At 34.8% G+C, this 25,649-nt stretch overlaps 1 protein-coding gene across 3 annotated transcripts in view; it reads right to left on the reverse strand.

Annotated features, from left to right (window-relative positions):
* Window positions 1-12,488: 12,488 nt before the first annotated feature.
* Nedd1 (NEDD1 gamma-tubulin ring complex targeting factor) overlaps window positions 12,489-25,649 on the reverse strand; it is a 56,814-nt gene continuing 43,653 nt past the window's right edge. For all 3 annotated transcript variants that reach the window (XM_046419357.2, XM_046419355.2, XM_046419356.2), the window contains exons 10-15: window positions 23,566-23,613; window positions 22,461-22,663; window positions 21,425-21,581; window positions 20,385-20,541; window positions 14,482-14,548; window positions 12,489-14,059 (exon numbers count right to left, since the gene is read on the reverse strand). In XM_046419357.2, the coding sequence (XP_046275313.1) occupies window positions 13,955-14,059; window positions 14,482-14,548; window positions 20,385-20,541; window positions 21,425-21,581; window positions 22,461-22,663; window positions 23,566-23,613 (737 nt within the window). In that variant the 3' untranslated portion in view covers window positions 12,489-13,954. The remainder of the gene's footprint in view (window positions 14,060-14,481; window positions 14,549-20,384; window positions 20,542-21,424; window positions 21,582-22,460; window positions 22,664-23,565; window positions 23,614-25,649) is intronic.

Below are 25,649 nucleotides of genomic sequence, written 5' to 3' on the forward strand. Positions count from 1 at the left end.
TCATTTTTAAAATGAGAAAATGTTTTCTCATTTCACTAGTACTCAAATAATAGAGTAGGTATCTTTTGACATAAGATGTACTTCAAATAAATTTTGAAAAGTTCAATTTTGTCTGAATGCAAAAGGAAGCATAATTGATGTTTGACATGTTAATTTTAAGTGAGCTGATTGTCAGATTTCACTTGAATAAGACCCACAATATCTGCATCGAGGATATGCTATCTTCAACCATTATTGTCATTTTTCTATGTTCATAAATTAATCCTACTATTATAAAAGCTATTTCTTGACATGTGTGAAGGAGAAAGGATCACAGTTAATCAAATTTCAAGTTTATTTGAATGCCATATATACCACATAGGACTTAGTAATCTGTAACAGTCTTCACATGTGTTCATAGTGCCTCAATAATTGTTAGATTCACATGAGATGATATTGAACCTCTCCAGAGGTCAAAGCTTCATACGATACACTGCATATATCTAGAGAATTCAGAGATAGCCTGAGATAAGTGGTGGGGAGACAGGCCTGGAGAGACAAATCATCCTAATTCTGTACACATTATAATACTGGGAAGAAAGGAATTTTGCTGATGCATAGAAGAGAAGCATGTTTGTCTTTACATCAAGGAAGAATGTCACACAAAAAGGTGGCCTGTAAGAAGTGTTTATAGAATTTGACAGCCAGATGAAAACAGTGAAGGTGATGACCAGAGCTGTGGAAAGGCACAGCAAACTCTAGAACATCAAGTGCAGGGTGTGTGGGATAGGAAATAAGTCTGCAAGGAAGGATCAGAACACTGTGCTAAGGATCATGGCTGCTTCCTGTGGACAATGAGATTTTCCTTTTGGTGAAGACACCACTCATAGAGGTGTATGCAATGGACAAGAACGAATAGAGGGTGAGAGAAAGCTAGCTAGGAGGGTCTTTCAAAAATCTCAGTAAAGCCTGTTGAAGCTCGAAACCACAGCAGCTCAGAGAGAAGTGAGTCAAATTTTTGTGTGGCTGCACAATAAACTACCAAAAAAAATGTCAATGGCATGTAATGGTGAGACTGTCAGAGACCCCCATGAAAAGCAGCATCCCTTGAGATTAAGACAGGAAAGACTCTGAGGAGCAATGAGACAGGCAGGCAGCCCCTGCAAAGGCCAACGCACTCCTGGGACCTTAACTCACAGCTTGATAGCCATTAAACACAGAGCACAAGCTTCTCCTGCCTCCCACCCTCACTCATGGCTCCATAGATGTTAAGAGCAGGACATGTGCCCTCTCCCCCCTCACATGCTCACTCTCAGTCTCACTGGCCTCAGGTGCATCTCCATCCAGGATCTCCTGGCCATGACTCTCCAAGGACAGACAACATAAAGGACAAAACTGTTGAGGAGTCACAAAACAGCAAATTCACAAACCCTTTACTTGTTGTTCACCTGATATGTGTTTTCTTCTAACCCCCAACTATATGTTCTTTCAACAGCAACAGCAGCTCATCCTCATCCCAGAGTGAAGATGTCTGTGCAGGAAACAGCGTCAATATGACAGATCTGACATTTGGCACCAGACATTTGACACTTTAACCTTCCCCAAGGTTAAAGTGCTCGGCCCAAAAAAAACACCTTTCAGAATGCATCTAAAGCCAAGGAACATTCATAACCTCTAGCTCACTCCTCTACCACCCTGACACGTGAATAAAAGTTAACTCCCTTCTTTGTTCAAGAGCCAGCTTAACACTGTCTTGGTTAGGGCTGTGTCTCCCTCTTGCTCAAGCAAAAAGTCCCAATAAAGAGTCTTGCTCCTATCACAGTTGTGCCTTTATCTGATTCTGGTTCTTCTGATGGGGATCATGAGAGCCCGCTGAGCCTTAACCTTATTCTCAGTTGAGCTGCATTAGGTTGGGTTTGACTGAGCACTTTGGCAGAGACACCTCTACCTCACGTATTTCTCAATTTCTCATCTTCCTCTTGGGACTATCAGCTATCCCAGGGAGGATGTGTGTGTGTGTGTGTGTGTGTGTGTGTGTGTGTTTAATGTCCATGTCAAAAGCACAAAGACAACTGAAAAAGACAAGATCTCTTAAACCTTAGGCTTAGAACTGGAATGACATCATTTTTGCCCTAGTGCCTAAAGCAAGCCACATCACCAAACCCAAAGTCATCAGACAAAAAAACAGACTCTGCCTCTTTAGTGGTAGGAGCTGCAAAGTCAACTGGCAAAGGAAAGATTGGAGACAATAATGCAATATATCACGTAGTCTGCCCTTGGGGTACAGTTATTCACATTCCTTCCATATGCACTATAGATGTGCCCACCCCATCCAAGAATATACCAAAGCCACATCCATTCACAGCTCACACTCAAAGTTCAGGATCTTGTGAACCTTATTAGGTACAGAGGTTTCTCATTGTATTGAGAAAAATGACTGCTCTTTGTTCACAGAACAATGAACAAAAACATGTACTTTCTGGTGCCCCCCCCCACACACACACACAGCTTACATAGAATGGTGCAGTAGGGAGAGGAAGATTGCAATAAAAATTCTCATTTAAGAATAGGAGGTTCGGGCTGGGGATGTGGCTCAAGCGGTAATGCACTCGCCTGGCATGCGTGTGGCCAGGGTTCGATCTTTAGCACCACATACAAACAAAGATGTTGTGTCCGCCGAGAACTAAAAAATAAATATTAAAAAAAAAATTCTCTCTCTCTCTCTCTCACTCACTCTCTCTTTAAAAAAAAAAAAAAAGAATAGGAGGCTCGCAGCAGACATTGGCCCATAGCAGTTCTGAAGTCCCACTGGCAAATGATGAATGAAAATTTCCTGGTTGGGCCTGAGTTCTGCTCATGCAGAGCACCTGCCCAGCCCATTCTTCTCCCTTGCTTTTGACTCTTTCCTTTGAGATAGTCTTCATTTTTTCATCCTCCTCCTAAATTATTTTTTTAAATGGCCTTGGAAAATATGATATACTTGGTACCCAAGCAGCTTTTTCAGCCTGCTTCCTGCCTTAGAAAGTTGTGGGAAGAGAGTTTTTGTTTGTTTTCATTTTCAAAAAGCCTCCATCTCTTATAGTCTCAGATGGCAGTGATTCTGCTCATTCAATTCTCTAAAAAAACACTTTTGTGTATTTGATTCCACTGTATTTCACATACCAAAAGCCAAACGTCATTCCTACAATTCTGTTCTAGAGTTAATGACTGGTAATAAGGGTATATTAGACTAATAATTACCAGTCATTAACTCTAGATCAGCTTCCAAGATGTCCTTTTAACCAACTGAGAATATCTGCTACAGGTTTTGTTTTTTGTTTTTTGTTTTTGTTTTTGTTTTTGGTCTCAGGTGTCTTTTATACTATTAAAAATCATTGAGGACTTCAAAAAGCTTACCTTAAAAAATTCTTGAAAGCCCAAGAATACACAAGTGAACATGCCATTAGATACCAGGTCAATGGTATAGACATGTCAGTAATTTCTTAAAACTCCACTCTACATTCATGAGAAAATAAGAGTGAAACAATGTCTTAATGCTATTACAAAAATAATTTGGTCTCACAGGCCCCCCAAAGATCATGGAAGTTCTCAGAGCTCACCAAGGTATATTTTGGGAATAATCGGTCTTATCTCTCTCCTTTCAGACGTTCTAGCAATAGTTTCATTAGTAATTCCTTGATATTTACACAAATAACATAAATCTTAACATACTATCTCCTTATTTTATTTCTCTGTAATCTTTAAGGGTTTCATGTATCTAAGACAAGTATATTAAACTTGATAACACATGAAATAATTCTTTCTTTTTTGAACTGGGCATAGAACCCAGGGGCACTTTAATATTGATAAACCCTAGTCTTTTCCTTTTTTGTCTTTTTTTTTTTCCAAACACAGATTCTCAGTAAATTTCAGAGACTGCACTGGAACTTGTAATCCTCCTAACTCAGCCTACTGACCAGCTGGGATTACAGGCATGCACCACCATGCCCAGCCATAAAATAATTCCTTATTGGGAATATTTTATGATGCCATTGGATCCATGGATGTTTCAATGTTCATTTTACAGTAAATTCTCTAAACATATATCCTGTCTCAGAAATAAACAGTGGCTAACTACAGTACCAACTTATTTGGAATTCTGTGACCTACAACTGCAAAACAATACATCTGAACATCAAGTAAGAAGCATACATCTGAAAAGAGTTTCAGGGACAAAAATTGCATGACTCACCAAGTAGTATGACTCTGATAGTACCCCAAGGATTTAACTGGAACCTCCATTCATTCTGTTTTCAGCCTTTCCCAAGTGGTAGGGCTTGGACATAATGTGAATAAGTTAATTGCTTTCATGTAATAAGAGTGGCATTTAGTACAATTTCCAATAGAATCCTCAGTCCCATCTGAGACTAGTTGCCCAGTCTCCTTGTCTTCTGAGCACTTACGAGAATTGCCCACAATGCCCTATTGATAGCATTCCAGCTGTTTATATCGTCTCCTCCAAACTCTTCCAACCTTGGCCCATAATCCAGTTCCAAAGTCACCTCCATATTTTCAGGCATAGTAACAACCTGCTCCAGTACCAATTTTCTTAGTTCATTTTCTGTTGCTAGTAACACCATATCACAGAGTGCATCAATTATAAAGAAAAGAGGTGTATTCAGCTCATAGTTCTGAAGGTTCCAGGACCCACATTCTTTCTGGCAGAGTCCCAAGGTAGCACAAGACATCACAAGGTAAGATACTGGGAACACATGGGTACGTATGTCTCTGGTTGTTTTAGTCAGTTTTTTCACTGCTCTGACAAAAGTAACTGACAAGAACAATTAGAGAAGGAAATGTTTACTTGGAGCTCATAGTTTCAGAGGTCTCAGTCCATAGATAGCCAGCTCCATTCCTTGGAGCATGAGGTAAGGCTGAACATCATTGAGGAAAAATGTGGTGAAAGAAAGTGGCTCAGGAATGATGATCAGAAAGGAGAGAGAGAAGGAGGGAGTGGGAGAAGGAGAGGGAGAGGGAGAGGGAGGGGGAGAGAGAGAGAGAGAGAGAGAGAGAGAGAGAGAGAGAACACAGAGACAGACTCCCCTCTCAATAGACAAAATATATAACCCAAAGGCAGGCCCCCAATGACCCACATCCTCTAGCCATACCCTACCTGCTTTCAATTATCACTAAGTTAATCCCTATCAGGAATTTAATGCACTGATTGGGTTAAGGCTTTCATAACCCAATCATTTCACCTCTAAACCTTCTTGCATTGTCTCACACAAGAGATTTTGGGGGCCACCTCACATCTAAATCATAAAACCAGTCTCTTTTTATAAAACCACCAATATTTAATCATATGGACTCCACCCTGGGAATTTCATCTAATCCTAATACTCGTCAAAGGACCCATCTCTAAACAACATAAATTTCCATACTCTTAGTTCTTCACATTGGAAATTAAACTCCAACACGAGTTTCAGAGGAGAGACAAACATTCAAACCATAGTGTCTTGTCCAGGGGAAGATAATAGCATCAAGAGACTCAATTTATTTCTATAACATTTCATAAAAATATTGAGAAGATATGTTCCATATATATATATATATATATATATATATATATATATGTGTGTGTGTGTGTGTGTGTGTGTGTGCGCGCGCGTGTGTGTGTGTGTACATGTACAGAGAATAGGGAGAGGCAAAAGGGATGAAATTATTTAATTTTTAAAAAGGAAAGAACAAAGGAATCAAGAATAGATAAGAATTTCTGGTTTTGAAAAGGTCTAAATGACTTGTGGTAGACCAATGTTCATCTGAGAATAGAGAAATCAAATAAAAACATTACTTGTTTATTGATCCATAACCAAGGAGGATTAGAGGATATGTGATTCTGGAGAAGAGAATCATGAAGAACTACTGATCTAAAAGATTCTTTTTCCCTAGGAAATTTTCTAGTTATGATCACAGAAAGTTTTACCTAAATAACAGAAGAAATTGGCGCTCTTAGCATTTCTTAGCAACAGACAAAATTGAAGACTTAAGGAACCTCATATAAACCTCTGGTTTTTCCTCAGGACAATATTTGGACTTTGAAGCTAAAAATGTAGATGGAAAAGTCCCGAAAGCAGAAGAGTTTTTTTTTGCAGTTGATGCTGAGACAACAAACTCTAGCATGGCATTTAGGACCAACAGGTAGAGGGGACCCAGAGAACACACTGAGCTCCCACTGACATCCCGGGATAGCTACAGAGGCAGAAGGAGCCTCAGCAAAACCACAATCCAGACTTGACCCACCTTATTCCCTGGTTAGATTGAGGTGATAGGTCTGCACTCTTTCTGCCTACATCTGCAGGTGAATCTACTCTGGGGAAAGAGCTTTATGAGCCTGTAATTTTATTATGCCTACTAAACTTTGTTTCTAGTAGAAGCTTAACCTTGATACCCAGATTTAACAAATATATTCTAAAAAAGGAAAATCAACACTAATCTCTCTCATGAATAACCCAAAAGACTCACACACAAAAAAATGAGGTCTATTAAGGGTTCAAGAATGATTTAACATTTAACAATCAACATGAATCACTACATTCACAGATTTTAAAAAAGAAAACTGTATCTCAATAGATGCCTCAAGAGCAATTGATAAAACTCAGCAACCATTCATAATTTAAAAAAAAAAACCTTAGTAAACTATAAAGAGAACTGAATAGCCAGTGTTTTTCTTCTATCAATTATTTAGAGGTGTGTCAAAATCTCCCATAAAATTTTGAACTTTGTTCTTTCTTAACATCTGTAATATTTGCTTTATATATTCCATGCTATGTTGTTAGATGCATGAAATATTAGAATTTTTATTTCTTCCTGGTGAGTTGAGCCTTTGCTTTAGTCAGTTTTTTGTTCTGGGGACCAAAATACTTGACAAGAACATCTTAGGGGAGGAAAAGTTTATTTGGGGCTCACAGTTTCAAAGATCTCATTCCATAGATGCCAACTGTACAGCTCTGGACTCAAAGTGAGACAGCATATCTTGGCAGAAGGGCCCAGTGGGGAAAAGCTTCTCAGTTCATGTCAGGGTCAACCAGGGGAGAGGAGGGGAGGGGACAGGAGGGGAGAGGAGGGGAGGAGAAGGGAAAGAAAGGCGATCAGAAGATCAGAGAAGATGTACCCTTCTAGGACATACCCCACCTTCCTATAGTAACCACCCAGAGAGACTACTCAACCTGGGATGAACTTATTAGGTTATGGCTCTCATAATCTAAGCATTTTACTCCTGAATATTCATTTCTGCATTAACACAGGAGCTTTTAGGGGACATCGCACATTCCAACCACAACATTCCACCCCTGGTCCCTTAAAACTCATGTCTACCTCACAATGAAAATTGCATTTAGCTCATCTTCAAAAGCCCCATAGTCCAAGTTCAAGTCCAAGTTCAAAGTTTCCTCTGAGACCCAAGGAAAACTTTTGGCTGTGAACCCCTGTAAAAATAAAATGCAAGCTCTCTATATCCAATATGCAGTGGCTTAGAGTAAACATTCCCTTCCAAAAGGAGGAATGGGGCATAGGAAGAAGGGACGGGACCAAAGCAAGGTGGAAACTCAGTTGGGCAAACAAATCCCAGCCTCTGCACATAGCACAGGACACAGGACTGTAAGGGGTTATTCCAAAGGACTTGGGCAGCCCTGCCCCTTTGCTTTTGCCAGGTGCAGTGTGTATGAGCTTTCTCCTTTTGTCAGCAGTTTTTTCTCAGTGGACAGTCCACATTATTGGTAACTCTTAATTCCTGGGGTCTCAATTCCAGTCTTGGTTCACCTTCATATCTTCACACATCACCTTCTCAGGGACTGAAACTCTGCTCAACTTTGCCTGGACTCTCAATGGCAGTGTCCATGACTCTCAACTCCAGCATTGTGCATTCCTGCAGAACCAGCACCACGTGGATGATGCCAGCTCACATAGTACATGGGCCTTCTGGTATCATAGCTGCAGAAACTTCTGAGTGCCTGAGTGGCTCAACATAGTGAAACAACTTCCTAGGGTCCCAGTGCAAGCAGGGGACCCCATGATTTCTTCTTCTCAAAGGAATTTTCCCTTTAACATCCTTGAGCCTGCAATGGATGTGGTCTTGCAAATTCCTGAGATGATCTCAAGGCATCTTTCCTATTATCTCTATGCAAAGCCCCTTTAGAGGCTGTAATCCCTCTCAAACAAACAAACAAAAACAAATAAAGGGGGGGGGCTTTCATAGTCCCTGTTTAACATGTACTTTTCTGTCCAAACTACAGGTTTTCAAATCCCTTAGCATTTTCGTCTGCTCCCTATTATCACAATAAATCTACCTAAAAGCTGCCTGCAATATGCATGCCATTGATGGAATGCTGTGCTATCTTGAAACGTCCAACAGCATGTTAATTAGTCCATCATTTTTAAATTTAGTCTCACACACAAAAAAATCTTAAGACATGGACAACCTATATTGAGTATATTTTGTACAGGGGTCAAACTTCCTACTTTGGCATGTGAACATTCAATTTCCCAGTATAAATAAACTATTTTGATAATTGATCAAATTATACAATTAGTAATAGCATAGTTAACTTCTTATGGCTTTTATAAGCACTATTTTTTCTTAAGTTGTTAGATGAAACCACAACTTAGCAAGATCCTATCTAAAAAAGAAAGAAAAGCTGGAGATGTACCTTTTGAGATCAATTGCCAGTATCAAAACCAACCAACCAACCAGATTGAGGTATAATTGACATGAACCACACATAATTAAAATATATAATTTGGAAAATATTGGCATGGATACTAGCATCAGTTTATAAATGTAGTCATCACCCACAAGTCTTCTTACCCTTTCCCCATTGTTTCTAGGCAAACACTAACTGCTTTCTGTCACCATACTTAAGTTAGCATTTTCTAGGATTGTACATAACTGGAACCACATGGTACTGGTTTATGCTACTCCATATAATTATTTTTTGATTCATCTATGTTGCTGTACATATTATAGTTTATTCCCTTTATATAGCTGGATGATATTCTATTTTAATACAATTTGTTTATCCGTTCCTGTTGACAACATTTCAGTTATTTCAAGATGTTGGCTATTATAACTGGAACTGTTATGCCCATTCATGTACAAGTCTTATGTGTATACTTTCATTTCTCTTAAATATTTGGAGCAAAGGGTTAGGGTCTATGACAGTCATATGTTCAATGGTATAAGAAACAGTCAAAATGTTACTTAAAATGATTGTCCTATTTTATATTCAATTCCTAGAATATTACAGTTGCTCCATATCCACACCAACACATGGTATAGTCAGTTTTTACAGTTTTAACTACTTTAATAAGAGTGTAGTAGTATCTCATTGTTTTGTAGTCTGCATTTCCCTAAAGACAATGATTACAAGTATGTTTTTATGCAAATATTTGCATCCTTCGTAGCTTCTTTAGAGAAGTATCCATCTAAATCATTTAACCATTTCGAAGAGTTTTCTTATTGTCTTAAGATTCCTTTACACATTCTGGATAGAAGATCTTTTTAGATATGATTAAGCAACATTTTCTTAGTGCTCTGCCTTTTAATTTTTTTAAGAGTACCTTTTGAAGATCATACCTTAATTTGCTTAAGTTCAATTTACCCAAAGTCACAAACATTTTGTTTTATATTTTGTTCTGTGATTCATTTTGAGTTAATTTTTTGTACATAATGCAAAGTATGAATCAGGATTTTTCAGTTTTGCATATAAGTCTTCATATATACCCACAAAATCTTTTGAAAAAGTCTTTCCTTTCTCTAGTGAATTACCTTTATATGTTTGTTCAAAATCAGTTGATTATATATAGGTGTATTTCTGGATTTTTACTATGCTACATTAATGTATGTCACTGTATTCATGGTTTTTCATTGTCTTGATTAGCTATGGCTTGACAACAAACTTCAAAATTATGAAACGTAACCCCTCTATTGTGTTTTTAAAATTTTTCCGAGGTGGGGTGGTTATTCTACACTAATATTTCCAAAGTTTAGAAGCAGCTTAGCAAATTCTGCTACAAAAAAAAAATTCTGCTAAAATTCTTAATGTGATTTGGCTAAATACATACCAATGTGGAAAGAAGTCATTTAACAACATTGAGCCTTCCAATCCATTCATACATATGTCTATTTGGTTTACTTTCAGCTGTTTTTGCAGAATTTAGTGTACAAGTTTTGCATTATCCTTTATCAAATTTATACTTGTGTCTCATTTTTATGTTCCTGAAAATGGTATTTTTTTATGCATTTCCGCACTGATTGTTCCTAGCATATAGAAATGCAATTGATTTTTGTTTATGAATTTGTAGTCTATAGCATCATTAAATTTAGATTTTTTTCTACATAAGATTTTCTAGAGTCAATATGTCATCTGTGAATAAACATTTTTTACTTCTTCCTTTGTAATCTGGATGCCTTTCATTTAATTTTCTTACCTAAACGTCCTGGCCAGAAACTCCACACCAATGTTTAACAGGAGACATTACATATCCTTACTTTGTCCCAGACCTTAGGAAAAGCATTACATTTTTTCACCAGACGTTTTTAGCCCAGCTGCTGATTTTTCATGGCTATCCCTTGTTAGATTGAAGACAAATGTATTTACTACTAATTTGCAGTTTTTAATTAGGAATAAATTTTGGGTTTTGTCAAATGATCTCTCTGAGACTATTATGTTTTCTCCAGGATACTTGAATACAGTGAATTATAATTTTCTAGAGCTGGCCCACATTTGTATTCTTGGTTATATGTATTATCTTTTTTACCCATCAAAAGATTCAAACTACTAAAATTGAGGTAGAACCTCTACATCTGTGTTCATGGTAAGTATTGGTATGTAATTTTGTCATGATGCTGCCTTATTTAGATATCAGGGTAATGCTGGTCTTGATGAGATAGAAATTATCCCCTTCTAATTCCTACAAGCATTTGTTGAGAACTGAGATGCTTTCTTTAAATATTTGAAAGAACTGCTGGGGATATAGCTCAGTTGGTAGAGTGCTTGCCTCACATGCACAAGGCCATGGGCTCAATCCCCAACACCACACACACACACACACACACACAAAAAAAAAAAAAAAACACAAAAACTGCTCTAGTTGATTCCCTGAAATTTTGGCATCTTGTCTTCATTTGATTCAATATATTAATATTTCCTCTTTTTATATTTAAATTTTCATATTTAAACTGGGTTTTATTCACTATGTAATTGGATTTTTTTAAAAAGATTCAATCTGATTAAGAGTAAATAACAATTCACATTTACAGTAACTATGGATATGGCTATTTAAATCTATCATCTTAGTATTTACTTTCCATCTATTTTTTGTTTCCCTTTTCTCTCCTTTTGGATTTTTTTTTATGGCCACATTTTATCATCTTTGTTGGTTTATTTATTTTTTTGTGGTTGCTTTAGGATTTACATCCTTATCACAGTCTACTTCAGGTAATATTTTTCTGCTTCAGTTAGTGGAAGAAACTTAGGAGTACTGTACTTTCTTTCTCATCCTCCCAACCTTGATGATCATGGTACAAGTTAACTTTACATACGTGAAACACAATATCTGATGTTTTTATGTTTTTCCTTAATCTATTATCTTTGAAATAAAATTTAAAACAAGGAAAAAGATTATTTGTTCACATATTTACTATTTTTTGGTGTTCTTCATTCCTTTGTGTAGCTGAAGATTTCTATGTGGTATCATTTTCCAACTAAAGGCATTCTTTCATATTTCCTGTAGTTCATTCTGCTTGTGAAAAACCTTCCATATTTTCTATGTCTTTTCATTTTTGGTTTTGAAAGCCTTCTCTCTAAATATAGAATTCTAAATTGAAATTTTTCTTTTGGTACTTTAAAGATGACACTTCAGCTGGGCGCGGTGGCACACGCCTGTAATCCCAGTGGCTCAGGAGGCTGGGGCAGGAGGATCACAAGTTCAAAGCCAGCCTAGGCAAAAGCAAGGTGCTAAGCAACCCAGTGAGACCCTGTCTCTAAATAGAATACATAATAGGGTTGGGGATATGGCTCAGTGGTCGAGTGCCACCCGAGTTCAATCCCCCATACCAAAAAAAAAAAAAAAAAGATGATGTTCCACTGTGACAGTCTGATTATCTTTGTTCTTCTGTGTCTTCAGCTTCTTTTAGGAATTTTCCCCTTATTGCAGGTTTTAAGGAATTTTTGGTATTTTTTTTTTTTTTCTTGTGTTTGTAGTTCACTGAGCTTTTGTGGTCTCATTGTTAGCCCCACTCAAGGATCACTGTCTGGTAAAATTGCCTAATGTCCAATGTCTGATAATTATTTTAGACATTTTGTCTTTTTAATTTTAATTTCCATTGGAAAGGTAAATCCAATCCCTATTATACCATTCTGGTCAGAGGCAAAAGTCCAATTTCAGATTTTCTATTTTTTTTTTTTAATAAAAAATTTTATTTTTTGTACTTAGCTTTTAAATCCATGACAAAAATGTTTCATCTATACACATAAAGTTACTAAAATTGTTTTATTTATTCCACCTCTCAATATACATTATGTGTACCTATATAAAAAGACAATAGGAAAATATTATAGATTTAAATACTGCATGTAGGCAAAACACACTCATGTTTATGTCTTCTAAACCTGTTTTCTGGTGACATATAAGGAAACTTGTTACAAGTCATAATGCATTCATAATCTGCCAGGAAAAGATAACATTAACACACCTATATGTGTTGATACAATGTATTTGCTGAGCCATACTGGGGAAAAGTAATATTCCTGTTTTCATTTTTGGAAGTAATTATTAGCATATTTACACTTATTTCCCATTATTTTGGAAAACAATAAAGTTAGTAAGCTAAACTAGATTTTAAAAAAATTTTAGTATAAATCTTTATCTTAGAAGTCAAAATGTAGTAGTAGAGCTATATTCAAGGTATACAGTGTAACTCTTTGGGCAAGAGATAAGAACATGAACAAGTAGCCCTCCTCATCTTACACCTAAAATGGAGATCACGGCAGGTAGACGCAAATGTCCAACTACTGCCAAAGGGGTGTGAATTCTTTTCACAATGAACCTTTATAAATAATTTTATGATAAAGCAAATAATATAAAAATATTATTCATATCACAGAAAGAATTAGAGACAGTTAATGATACAAACTGCAGAACAAAATAATTCACACTTCTCTCTTGGGAGGAAAAGATGGCAATGATATTGTAATATTTAGTATTTAATATGAAATTTTTACTAGTTGAGTAATGGTGATTAAAACTTTTATAATTTTGCATATTAATAATTCATGAGAAAATCGGCACATATATGGTTCTTGTTGAGTCTCACACACCCTTAAAACTTTTCTCATAGGCAAAGTTAAAAAATATCAACCAGAAGTACAAAGTTATCAGAAGTACTAACATAAATGCAAAAGATAAAATGCATCTGTACAATTCAAAATTTCAAAAAATTATCACATTTACAAGTAATAAATAATAGTCATACTTGATGTCATTAACAAAATAATTACTAGCCAACTGTGTTTTATTAGTCAATGGCATTTTCTCCATAAAAATAGAAGGTATATCAAACTTCTAAAACTACCCCAAAAAATCTGGAAGGCAATTTGTCAATCAAAAATATGTTTAAAAAAGGTAATTAAAAACATAACCTATTTTTATGCACAATTTTCTATGAAAAAGGGCACTTAGTGTATAGCTAAAGTTTTCAGAATAAAGATCCTGTTGACTTTCCTATTACGCAAATGATATATTGTATAGTTTAAATATAAAAATATAAATATTTGTGACAGAAAACATGAAACAGTGGTTGGTGTAAAATTCCAACACCCTTTAACTTGAAAAAATTTTTTTCTTCCCCTAGAGACCAAGAAAACAATACTGATTCTATGAAGTTCTGTGTTGCCAGAAACTCCCCAAATTATTAAACATTAACATATTCAGTGAAATTTTAAAAGTGAGCCCGTAGTCTTTTGTTTTCTTCTCGAAGTCTTTCAATTTCAGCCACTAAACCTTCATTCACTGAGTATCTTTCCAGCAAAGAATGCATTTCATTCTAGAAAAAGGGGAAATGCTGTTTAGATTACTGGTGTTTCACAATTACTTGACAAGATATGTTTTATATACTTTCAGCTATCATTTCTCTCATGTTCAATTAACTAGCTGAATGATTTGTTTTTTACTTAATCACAAAAATCACTGGTGAAATTAATATGTTTAGTAGATTTATACTCACACATTTGGGAGGGTTTTTGCTTCTTAAAAGAAAAAAGAAAGAAAGTGATGAAAAAGTGGCCTTAACTACCTACCACAGGTTAAAAAGGAGGTGAGCAGTTAAAATATTATTAAATATCTGAAACTCCCTATTTATTTATCTTAGCAACTAGATATGGCAAATAAGTAAAAATACATTGCTTTTTTTTTTTTTTAGCTCCACACAACTCTCAATTCATTTAAAACACAGTTTGCCATACATACCAGCTGCATATGAAACTGTTTTATCATCTCCACTTGCAAATTCACAATGTCCCTATGGCATGCTTCTCTAGGGAAGAATGTAAAATACATTAGAATTATAAGAGTTTAAACAATTCTAGTTCATTTAAGAAACTTGCTAAACTTTTTCATTGTCTCAAATTATTGAATGTTAATAATTATTTACAATAATAAAAATACTAATGCACCTAGCATTTATTTAACATATACTAGGCACTATTTCTTAAATTTTATAAGAACTTGTTTAATCTTCACAATGAGGAGAAATGACTTCTTCCACTTCACTAACAAAGTAAGTGAGCTAAAGACCAGTTATAACCTGTTCAAAAATCATACAACTAGCAAATAGTAGAGCGGGATGTAAACCCAGGCTGCCTACCTCTATATCTCATACTGCACTACATTCCTTGATATGTAAATAATCATTAAGGAAAGACACTGATTTATAGTACAAGAAATATAGAAAACTCACTAGACTACAAATCATATAATAATCAATGACTGTGCTACTAAAAATTTTTAGTAGAAAGGAGCTATTCTGATGGATGTAACATGATTAACTCAGTAAGATGCAATTAATTCTTGTCTCCAAAAGAAAATCAGCAAGTATAATGGTAAAAGAAACACTCAGTCACCCACCATACAACTTAAAGCTAGAATATTATCAAATCATAGAAATATACTGGGTGCTCCTATCTGATGATATCACTTAACAGAAATCCCAAGACAGAAGTTGTTATATTCCTGAATTTTGTTGTTCAAAGAAAGACTTTTCTTAAAAACTCCAATACTGGCTGGTTACGGTGGTGTATGCCTTTAATTTCAGTGGTTCTGGAGGCTGAGGCAGGAAGAGTGCAAGTTCAAAGCCAGTCTCAGCAACTTAGCATTGTCCTAAACAACTTATTGAGACCCTGTCTCAAAATTAAAAATAAAAGAAGGCTTGAGATGTGGCTCAGTGGTTAAATGCCCTAGGTTCAATCCCTGGTACCAAAACAAAACAAAACACCGTCCAATAATGAATATGCTGAGAAAGAAATCAGAAAAACTATCCCATTCACAATAATCTCAACAACAACAAAAAGAATATTGGGAATAAACTAAATAAATCTAAACAATGAGGTGAAAGGCCTCTACAATGAAAACTATAGAACACTGAAGAAAGAAGACTGGGGATGACCTTTGACCTCTACATTTTGTCTTCTTTGACAAACCACCATCCGATCCAGCTATCCCACTCCCTAGGTATTTATCCAAAGGAACTAAAATCAGCATATTATAGGGATACATCCACATCAATGTTTGTAGCAGCACAATTCACAATAGCCACGCAGCCCAGGTGCCCTTCAACAGATGAATGGGTAAAGAAAATGTAGTGTTTATATACACAGTGGAGTTTTACTCAGCCATAAAGAAGAATGAGATCATAGTATATGCTGAGAAATAGATGGAACTGAAGAATGACAAGTGAAACACGGCAGATATAAGATACGATCTGTAGTTAATGTTTTCAAAGTGATTGTTTTTGAGTGTTAACAAAAAGGATACAATAATCTCTGTAGTCTTGAGAAGCTTATATTTAAGAAATATTGTTTTCTAGGTCCTCAGTATCTGTAAATCACTGATTTATACTGGTTATGCCCATTTTCCTGTCAAATGATACTTGAATTGTTTTCAAGTTTTTATTATTATTGTATTATTATAATCATGTGTATACCTCTCAATCCACATGCACCCATATACACAGATGAGATGTAAAGGTATAAAGCTACGTGTGTACTTCATCAATTTTACAAAATCATGCAATTTGTTTTTCAAAGTGGCAGTATCAATGGATATGTTCATTATCAGTGTATCAGAATTCCTCTTGCTCTGTATCTTCACCGAGACTTGCAATATCCGAACTTTCAAAATATTTTCCCATTTAATGGATGTGAAATGGTATATCATTGCATTTTCTGTTTACTAATTGTGGGTTTGAACATTTTTCCTCATGTTCTTATTTTTCATTTTTAAGAGTTCTACTTATAATCTGACGCTTTTTTTGGTGATATGAGTATTCCAGATGCTAATCCCTCTGCTTTATTAGTGATATCTCATAATTAGAGTTGTTATTTATACACTCAAATTTACTCAATACTGCAAATTTTATAGGTAGTGCATTTCCTTATTTTTAATAATTTTCCTACTCTGAAGTTTTAAGATCTCTTAGAACATTTAAAATTTTGATTTTTACAATTCAACTTTTATTCTATACAGAATTGATTTTTAATTAGTAAATTTATTCTTACACAAGCAAATATTATAATCTATAGATTATTCCATATTTTGGACACAGACCTGCAATGTTAATAATGTCATTTATCAAGTTTCCAGAATCACATAGGTTTCTTTCTAACTATTTTCTTCTTGTGACCAATTTGTCCATGCTGTGCCAGTGTTATACTATTATCTTAATTTTATTTAATAACTAAGCTTATCCATCCATCAAATCAGTCCCCTCCAACTTTATTCTTCTTTGGGATAGTAGTCTTGGATCTTTTTTTCTTCCATATATATACATTTTGGAATCATTTCATCATCTCCCAAATAACTTAGCTGGGATTCTGACTGGGACTGCATTCCATCTATAGATCAAGTTAGATGAAATGTCATCTTCATAAAATCTTTCCATTTATTTGTAAATGCTTTGTAATTCACTTTAAAAATTCTTTTTTCTCAAAAAATCTTCACTATTTTTGTTTAGATTTATTCTCAAGTACCTTAAATTTTCTGTTGCAATTATATAGCATTTAAAATAATTTATATTTTCTGCTTTCAGTTATGATGAAAGTTGTATTAAAAACTGAAGATATCAGTTGTGGTAGAATGTTTGCCTAGCAAGTACCTTATGAATCAATAAATTCATCATTGGTATCAGAGAACCATCAGCATAGCCAGGGCTTAAAGAGCCACATTCTTGCAAAGAAGGGAAGTCTACCAGGTAAGACCCACATTTACCTCTGCTTTTGTCTCTGGAATATGTGCTGATTCCACAATGTGGAAAAAGGCTGAGTGGCAGCATTCTTCTGAAGCTTGAGACAGTGTCGCCAGTGTTGGAGTGTTAGAGTTTGGGACTACCAAGAAAGCCAATGTTAAAAAGTCCAAGAATCTGAAGAGGAGAAGCCTGCAGAAATTTCCCCTTTGGATATCAATCTGCTGCCTCCTAAACAATGCCTGTACTGGGTTATGTGTCAGTAAACCAAACATAAAATAACAGCTGAAATGCAGAGAAGGAACTTCGGAAGCCTTGTGATGCTGGTGAAATAGGTTAAAGTTTAAGACCCACCTGAAAAGACAGGGTGAATACTCAGCAGATGTCCTGGAGGGGCAAAGACTAGAAATAAAGGCAAACTAGAATAAAGGAGTTCTCAAAAAAACTTAAAAAGTAGCTACAACAAGATCAAGGTGACCAGCTTGCCAAAACAAACTTAAATCTTTTTGAAAGACAACAAAGCAGCTGAACAGATTTCCACTTATATGTAAACTCCCAATTCTAATTATGAGAAGAAGCCTGATAACCTATAAAATCATACATTCTTAAATTGACCAAAGTTTAGAATAAAAAATATATATAAATAAACTAACAGCAAAGAAATGATAAGGATACAAAGACCCAGCACCATTTTCTAGAACTAGCTGAAATTTTTACACATTTTTAAAAACCAGGTGAAGCCTGGTATGGCAGTTTAGGATTCCAAGGAATCACAACTAAAAAGCCTGCATTTATTAGCTCACGTTCCCCCACATGCATTGAGTGCTTACGTAAAAAAATTAGGGATAGGCAAGCAGCAGAGCTGAGAGACTCCCTAAGACACAGATGTAAAGCACTTGCAAAGTCTTAGGGTGGAAGAGAATTGAGCATAACCCCTCTGAAGCACTCCAGGTCCTCATGGAGAAGATGGCAGCAGCCCACTACAGACCACAGACATTGACTGAGAGTGAGTCCCTCAATACTGTTCCATCTGTGCTCTCAATAACTGGTGTAGCTGAATACACCTACTGAAGACTGAAAGCAGAATAGTTAACCGAAATCCCGAGCCACTCTGGGTACTAAGCCAGGATCAGACCAGAAGTGAAAGAAAAATCAACCCTTAGCAACACAAGGAGTTGGCAGGCTATAAAGCACAGAGAAGTCAGTCATCCAGGGCTCAGATCCCCAGGCCTGCTGAAGGAAAAGTCCTGAGCCCACTGCCCTCGAATCATACAAAACTATTGGTGAACCAACACTAAAATGCTTGTTGAATGAACAGATAATAAATAACACATTACTTTCATGATGCCCCCCCCCCATTCCTACATATTAAGGCTTTCATAACTACCTTTTCTGCCGCATCTCGTCATAGTACCTTCTCTCTGCAAGTACTCCTAAAATTTACAATTGTTTCTGTGCTCATACTGTTCCCACACACTTGAGTATAAAATAAAATCTCTTCAGTCATTCTTTTCTAAATTTGCCCCAGCAAATTGCTCCTTTTCTGTGTTTCCAACATCATTTTGTTCAGACAGTTCTGCTATTATGCCATAAATATTTATGTATTCCTGAAAAACCTCACTCTTTAAAACTGTGTATTGAAAATAATAGGACTTAGGAAAAAAGAATTGAGGTCCACCACTCAAAACTTATGCAACTTTGTCACAGAGCACTAACAAAAACAAATCTTAATAAAAATACTAGGACAGTTTTAAAAACATGGTCTAATAGATAAATATTGAATAAGACACTTTACCTTAAAAAAGTGATGGTTACTTAATGGAAGAAGATAGAATGCAGAAGGATTGGGGCTGTCAAGTTATAGAGGCAAGGACAAAATGCTACCCCCCCAATCCCCACAAATGGGAAATAACCACAAAATAAGTGCTTCTAACACAGACCATATAGCCACACCAAGTTAAGAGAAAGTCAGAGGAGATGGACACTGACAGGGGCTTCATTAAGCTTTTTACATGCACTTTATTTTGGCTGCTATTATAACAATGAAATTTCCCAATTGTTTTGTCAACTCTGCCCGATTTACCAATCACAAAAGAACTAATTCATATAAAACACCTATCATAGAAGGATGTACTGTATCTGTCCTGAATAAACTACAAGTCCTTTTTGGGTACAGAGTTCATTTTTGTATCTAGTACATAAACGAGGTACACTGTAAATGCCAACATAATTTTTCTTTAAAATATACTTTTCTAATATTAAAAACTACATTTTAAAAATATTTTAAACATAAAAAAGAAATATTCACAAACAAAAACTGCACATCTCCAATATTCTTACTCATTATAATCCCAAGTAACTATAGACTAGAAGGGGAGGGAGGAAGAAACCCCACAAAAGATTCTAATAATTGAAAATGGCTTCCAAAAATACTGAAATAAGTAAAAGGAAGCAAAATTCTAAAACACATTCAAAGGATGAGATAGGCAAGAATAAGGAAATTTTTCTATATTACATATGTTATATTATTACATTCTGATGCATTCTATATAAAAATATTTAGAATTAATTTAAAAATAAAACACTTAACAGGTGATCTATAAGTACTGATATAAGAACTACACATGAGTTTACAAGAATCTGTTCACAATTTGAAGATTAAAAAAAAATCCAGAATAGCAGTCTGCATGCTAGACTTCCCTGTCAAGCTATCTAGGTAAATGGGCCTGTTCCTGGTTGATAGTCAATAAATGCAGTACAACTAGATCAACAAAATCTATCACGTTTTCTATGGTTTTATGTTCACAATAATTTAGATAAAAAGTAGTAACCATTACTTATAGTTCTGGTTTTACACTAATAAAAATACACAAACAAATGCAAGGTTTAGATACAGTAATTTCTCAATTACTACCTAAAGTCATCCAATGTTTCCTGTATCATATTCTGAATGAAACGGATTTGAACAGATGTCAATGGTGCATTTGGTCGATTGTTTCCGATAGTATCAACTATTTTCTCTGAGAGTGAACTGGCAACTCCAGCAGTGACAGAGGATGCTATCTTTGGATCTAAAATAAAGAATGGAGAAAATATGAATAGTCAATTTGGATTAAGAGACATAAAACATTTCTAAATAAGATTTGGCATGAGGGAACTTGAAAAACTGGCAAAGAACAGTGTTCCTCTGATATTTAGAAAAATTCACTGTCTAGAATACAATTTTAAAAAATTTTATATGACATTATTTCTAATAGTCATTTATAAACTGCCAACTGTCTAATGTAATAATATGATAGAGGAATTAATCTTGAAGAATCTCTGAACCATTTCTTCTAATAAAAGACGAATGAGACAAGCTATACCACAAACCAGATAAAGCAAGACTATCAAGAACAAACAGAAGGAGGGTAGGAGTAAAGTAGTGCTATAGGCAAAGTCTTGGCATTTCAGCTAATGCAATACACCCACAGAAACCTTAAAGTAAAATACAAATAGTTATATAAAGAGTTGCTCCTATATGAAGAGTTCTTTTATACAGAATATTCTTAGAGGTGAACTTCAAACTCTTTAAATTGCAATCAAGTTTTATGAGTCTGTGGCTTAAATTCTAAGAGAAAGATTTAAATATGAAGAAGAAAAACTACAATTTAGGTAGTTAACCATCCCTTTTCAAAGGGTCCTAAATTATAATTCTATCTGTACCATATTTAATAAAATCCTTACATATTAGATTGAAAATGAAATTCACACAAAAAGGGGAGGAAATCAATATTGCTGAACTTAATCATTCATATACATATGTCATTGTTTTCTAGACACTAGACAAGCCAATAAACTTTAAAGTCCTTGATTTTTTTTTTAGTCTATGATCACTCTATCCTTTTTAAGTTAAATATTTGGAGGACTTTTCAATTTAACATTTTCAAACATTATGAAGTTTTATGTACTTACTTGGAGTTGAAGATCCATTAACTGGTGGTTCATATATGAACTGAGCTTCAAATTCTTTCTCTGGCTTTTCAAATTTCTCAAGATTTCTTGTTTGGTTAGACGATGGAGAATTATTTAGATTTCCAGTTTCAGTACCAGAAGAGATCAACTTTGCAAACTTTATATTTAAAACAAAATAATTTTTAATATACTTAATTTCTTGTTTTACCCATATTACTAATAAATTTTTTACCTATTTCTCCTACCACTCCCTCCCCCTTTTAACAGAAGATAGGGTTGGGGAAATGAAGGAAGAATACAAAGAGAAAAAAATATTCTGGGACTAGCAGCAAAATAAATTAATTTTACAGATCAAAAACAATCTCTGCAATAACATCATAAGGAAAAATAACTAATTTACTAAGCATCTTCTGAACATAATTTAAAATGAAAATTATTGGCCAAAATTTAAAAAAAAATCCCCAAACTCTTATGCGACAGCCACACAAAAATATTAAAAAACAAATCAAAAGACGTATTTACTCCATAATTATCTTTTAATATTATTCTAAAAAATAAATGTGAAAACAAATAAACACATACTATACACCTAACTGACTTGGCCTTCCTATAACAGATTTTGAACGCTTACATAAGAAATTAATTCTATATTGGATACTGTATTTTTCATAAAATGTAATAATGATTAATTTCATTCTTAGCACCATCAAATTTGCTCTAAAACTTAGAGCAAACATCTTAACCACCAACTTGATGTTTTATGCTGCAGTGGAAATATATTATTAAATTCAGGTAACAAGTGTTCTTACATAGACAGTACAGCAAATATTTACCTTAAGAAAAAATAGTATACATTTATATCTGCTGTTACCTTCAACATAGCCAAAGACAGATTTCAAAAATATTCTTTAGTTGTTAAAAAGTAAATATTATTCTACTTAGTAAGTGCACAGCACTCTCAATAATTAGGGTATATCCTGGCAGCCACTCCCTTTCTAGTGACAAAGTGACTTCAGTATCATTTTCAGGCACATACCTGTTTGAAGGAATCTTTAGGATCCTGTTTTCCTAGAAATGCTTTCTTAGACTCAGCTATCAGATCATGATTTTCATTTTCTTCTTTCCCTGGAGATCCCATAAAGACATTAAGAGGACTAGAATTCAATGCTGAAGTATTTAAAGTTACTGGATTTTTTCTTGGAGGAAACACTGAGTTCAGTTGTGGTAGAAAGTCAAAGCCTGAAGAAAAGGAGAACAAAAATGGTACATGATATCCTTTATCTTGGATATTTAAAATAAACACTTAATAGAGTCAGAATAACATAGCCAAACACATAGGAACTTGAGTCAGAAGACTAGTTTCTCAGCTATTCCCCTTAAATGATGTATACTCTTAGGCACAAATTTAAAAATCTTAAACCTACTTCCTGATATGTAAATGTGAATGATGATCTCTCTCTCTCTTAAGAGTAGTGAGGCTTAAAAAATATTACATGTGAAAATACCTTGAAAACACAAGGAATGCTTTATTAGTTTTTGATAAATGAAGAGGGTTAATTTGGTATGTATCTGTGGCATGTATCTTAGTAGGCAGCCTCTAAGATGGCTTCTGACTCATCTTTTGACACCCACACCCTTGTGTATTCCTCTTTCTTTGAATATGAGTTAGACCTGGGAATTTTCTTCTAACAAAGAGAATATGGCAAAAATACTAGGATGCCATTTCCAAGATAAGGTTACAAACACACTGTGACTTCTATCTTGGCTGCTTTCTCTCACTCTTTCACTCACCTATTCTGAGGAAAATAGCTGTTCTGTGGTCAGCTTTCCCAGAGAGATGCTTAACTGTCAAGGAACTAATGTCTCTAGCCAAAAGCCATATGAATGAGCTTGAAAGCAGATTTTTGCCCAGTTGAGTTTTGAATTGAATGCAGCTCTGGATGATACCCTAATTGAAGCATCAAGAGAGATCTGAAGGCAAAATCATCTAATCAAATTATGCCCAGACTGTCAATCCACAGAAGTAATAAAATGATGTTTGTTCTGTTAAGCCTCAAAATGTTGGGGTGACTTGTTACACAGCAACAGATAATCCAACAGCATTTTTAATTTTCATGAAAATACTTCTAAATAGTTCTTACCATCTCCTTTGCCTACAGACTCATCAACTCCCTTGTTAACTTCACCATCTACAATAAAATTTAAAAAAATCAAATTTTAAAGTAGTGAAAAATAAGCCATAGCAACTTAAGACTTCCAATTCTTTCCCCAAGGAGTTCAGAGACTATCAATCTTAAGAAGGAGTGAATGAGGTTAAAGATTAAAGCTAGTACTTATTTAAACTTCCCTTTTCATTCTTTTAGCTTCATTCTTCCAAGTTTACATAGTCAGAAGGAATAAACATGTGTATTTGTATAGAATTATTGGTTATCTTCTGCCTTACCCTAGTCAGAAAATAACCACTTAAATTTCTGGGTCAGAATCCCCTATCTTTCACCTAATGAAAAAGGAAGGATCCTTTTAGTATAAAGAGAAAATCAAAGTACATAGTAAAAAAGAGTAAAGAAGGGAAGGAAGGTGGGTGAGGTGCCGCACTCCTCTAATCCCAGTGGCTTCAGGCAAGCTTACAATGCAATTAAACTCCAGTTTCTGCATCTCTACAATGGGATAACGCCTTAATCATCTTGTTTGGGGGCTCAACTGAAATAACACAAATATTGTGCAAGTATTACAATGTTATAAAAATCACTAGGTTTTATTTTTATTTTAATGCAGAATGTGTAAGATTATTTCAATGCTATATTATTCATCGATTAAAAAAACACTCAATTTTAACAGATTAATAGAAAAATGGACAAGTCACTAAAAAAATTCACCAGAAATTCAAATGACTAACGAACATGATTATTATATTAGTGTTTCAGACCTAGTAACTGTATATAATATGCCCGCTACACACAATCTTATAAATTTCCTCTTAAAAGAGAAATACTTTTATTTACAAGATGAAGAAATCAAGACAAAAACAGATTAAGTCTTTTACTTAGAGAGCTGCATCCTTGAGATTAAAAGAAAAATCCCTCAACAATGAAAACTCTCAGCACTATATTTAGTAACTATGTTTTTCCATATTAATAACATAAAACTCTAATAAAAGAATTGAGGACATATGCCTCAAATTTTCATCACATTTTTAAAAAACAATAAAAGTAATTAAAGGAAAAATTAACTTAATCATTTCTCTTAAAACTCATTTAAAAAATTTAATTTATAACTCTTACAAAAAGCCCTTCCTACATTCTTCAATGCAAAAGGTGCTCTAAGCAGGTTTCAGAAGCCAAGTTACCCAACTCAGTGCTGATCCTAGAAAGCTTTCTCAATTCTAGCCACTCTTTCCTTAGTTTTTGGTGCTGGAGCTTGAACTCAGGGGCACTCAACCACTTAGCCATATCCCTTCAGTTGCTTAGCACTTTTGCTGAGGCTGTTTTCTTTCTTTTGCTAAGGCTCGAGATCCTCCTGCCCCAGCCAACAGAGCCACTGGGATTAGAGGAGTGCGCCACCTCACCCGCCTTCCTTCCCTTCTTTACTCTTTTTAACTATGTACTTTGATTTTCTCTTGTACTAAAAGGATCCTTCCTTTTTCATTAGGTGAAAGATAGGAGATTCTGACCCAGAAATTTAAGTGGTTATTTTCTGACTAGGGTAAGGCAGAAGATAACCAATAATTCTATACAAATACACGTTTATTCCTTCTGACTATGTAAACTTGGGAAAGACAACATTAAAATAAAAATGAAGTTGTAAAAATCCTAAGTGGATGTAACAATTTCAAGAACCTAATACTGGGGCTGGGATTGTAACTCTGTGGTAGAACTCTTGCCTCACACCTGTGAGGCACTGGGCTCAATCCTCAGAACCACATAAAAAATATAAATAAATAAAATAAAGATATCATGTCCATCTACAACTAAAAAAACAAAAACCTGATATTTTGATTCTCTCTAAGCTTTCACTACTATAAATAAAACTGTAAACCCACAAATCTTTGTAGGCTTCTCTGAATATTTTCTAAGGCAAATTTGTAGAAATGGAATTAATAGGCCAAAAAATATGATTAATTTAACTCTTCCAAATTACCCTCTAGATATTTACCCAATTATTGATTACATTACTATAAATAGTAAGATGTTCCCACATTAGCATCTAAAGTACAGCACCTAAAAAT

Source organism: Marmota monax, unplaced genomic scaffold (assembly GCF_021218885.2).
Source record: "Marmota monax isolate L192 unplaced genomic scaffold, Marmota_monax_Labrador192_F-V1.1 WCK01_AAM20220418_F8-fsc00036, whole genome shotgun sequence".
Lineage (NCBI taxonomy): Eukaryota > Metazoa > Chordata > Mammalia > Rodentia > Sciuridae > Marmota > Marmota monax.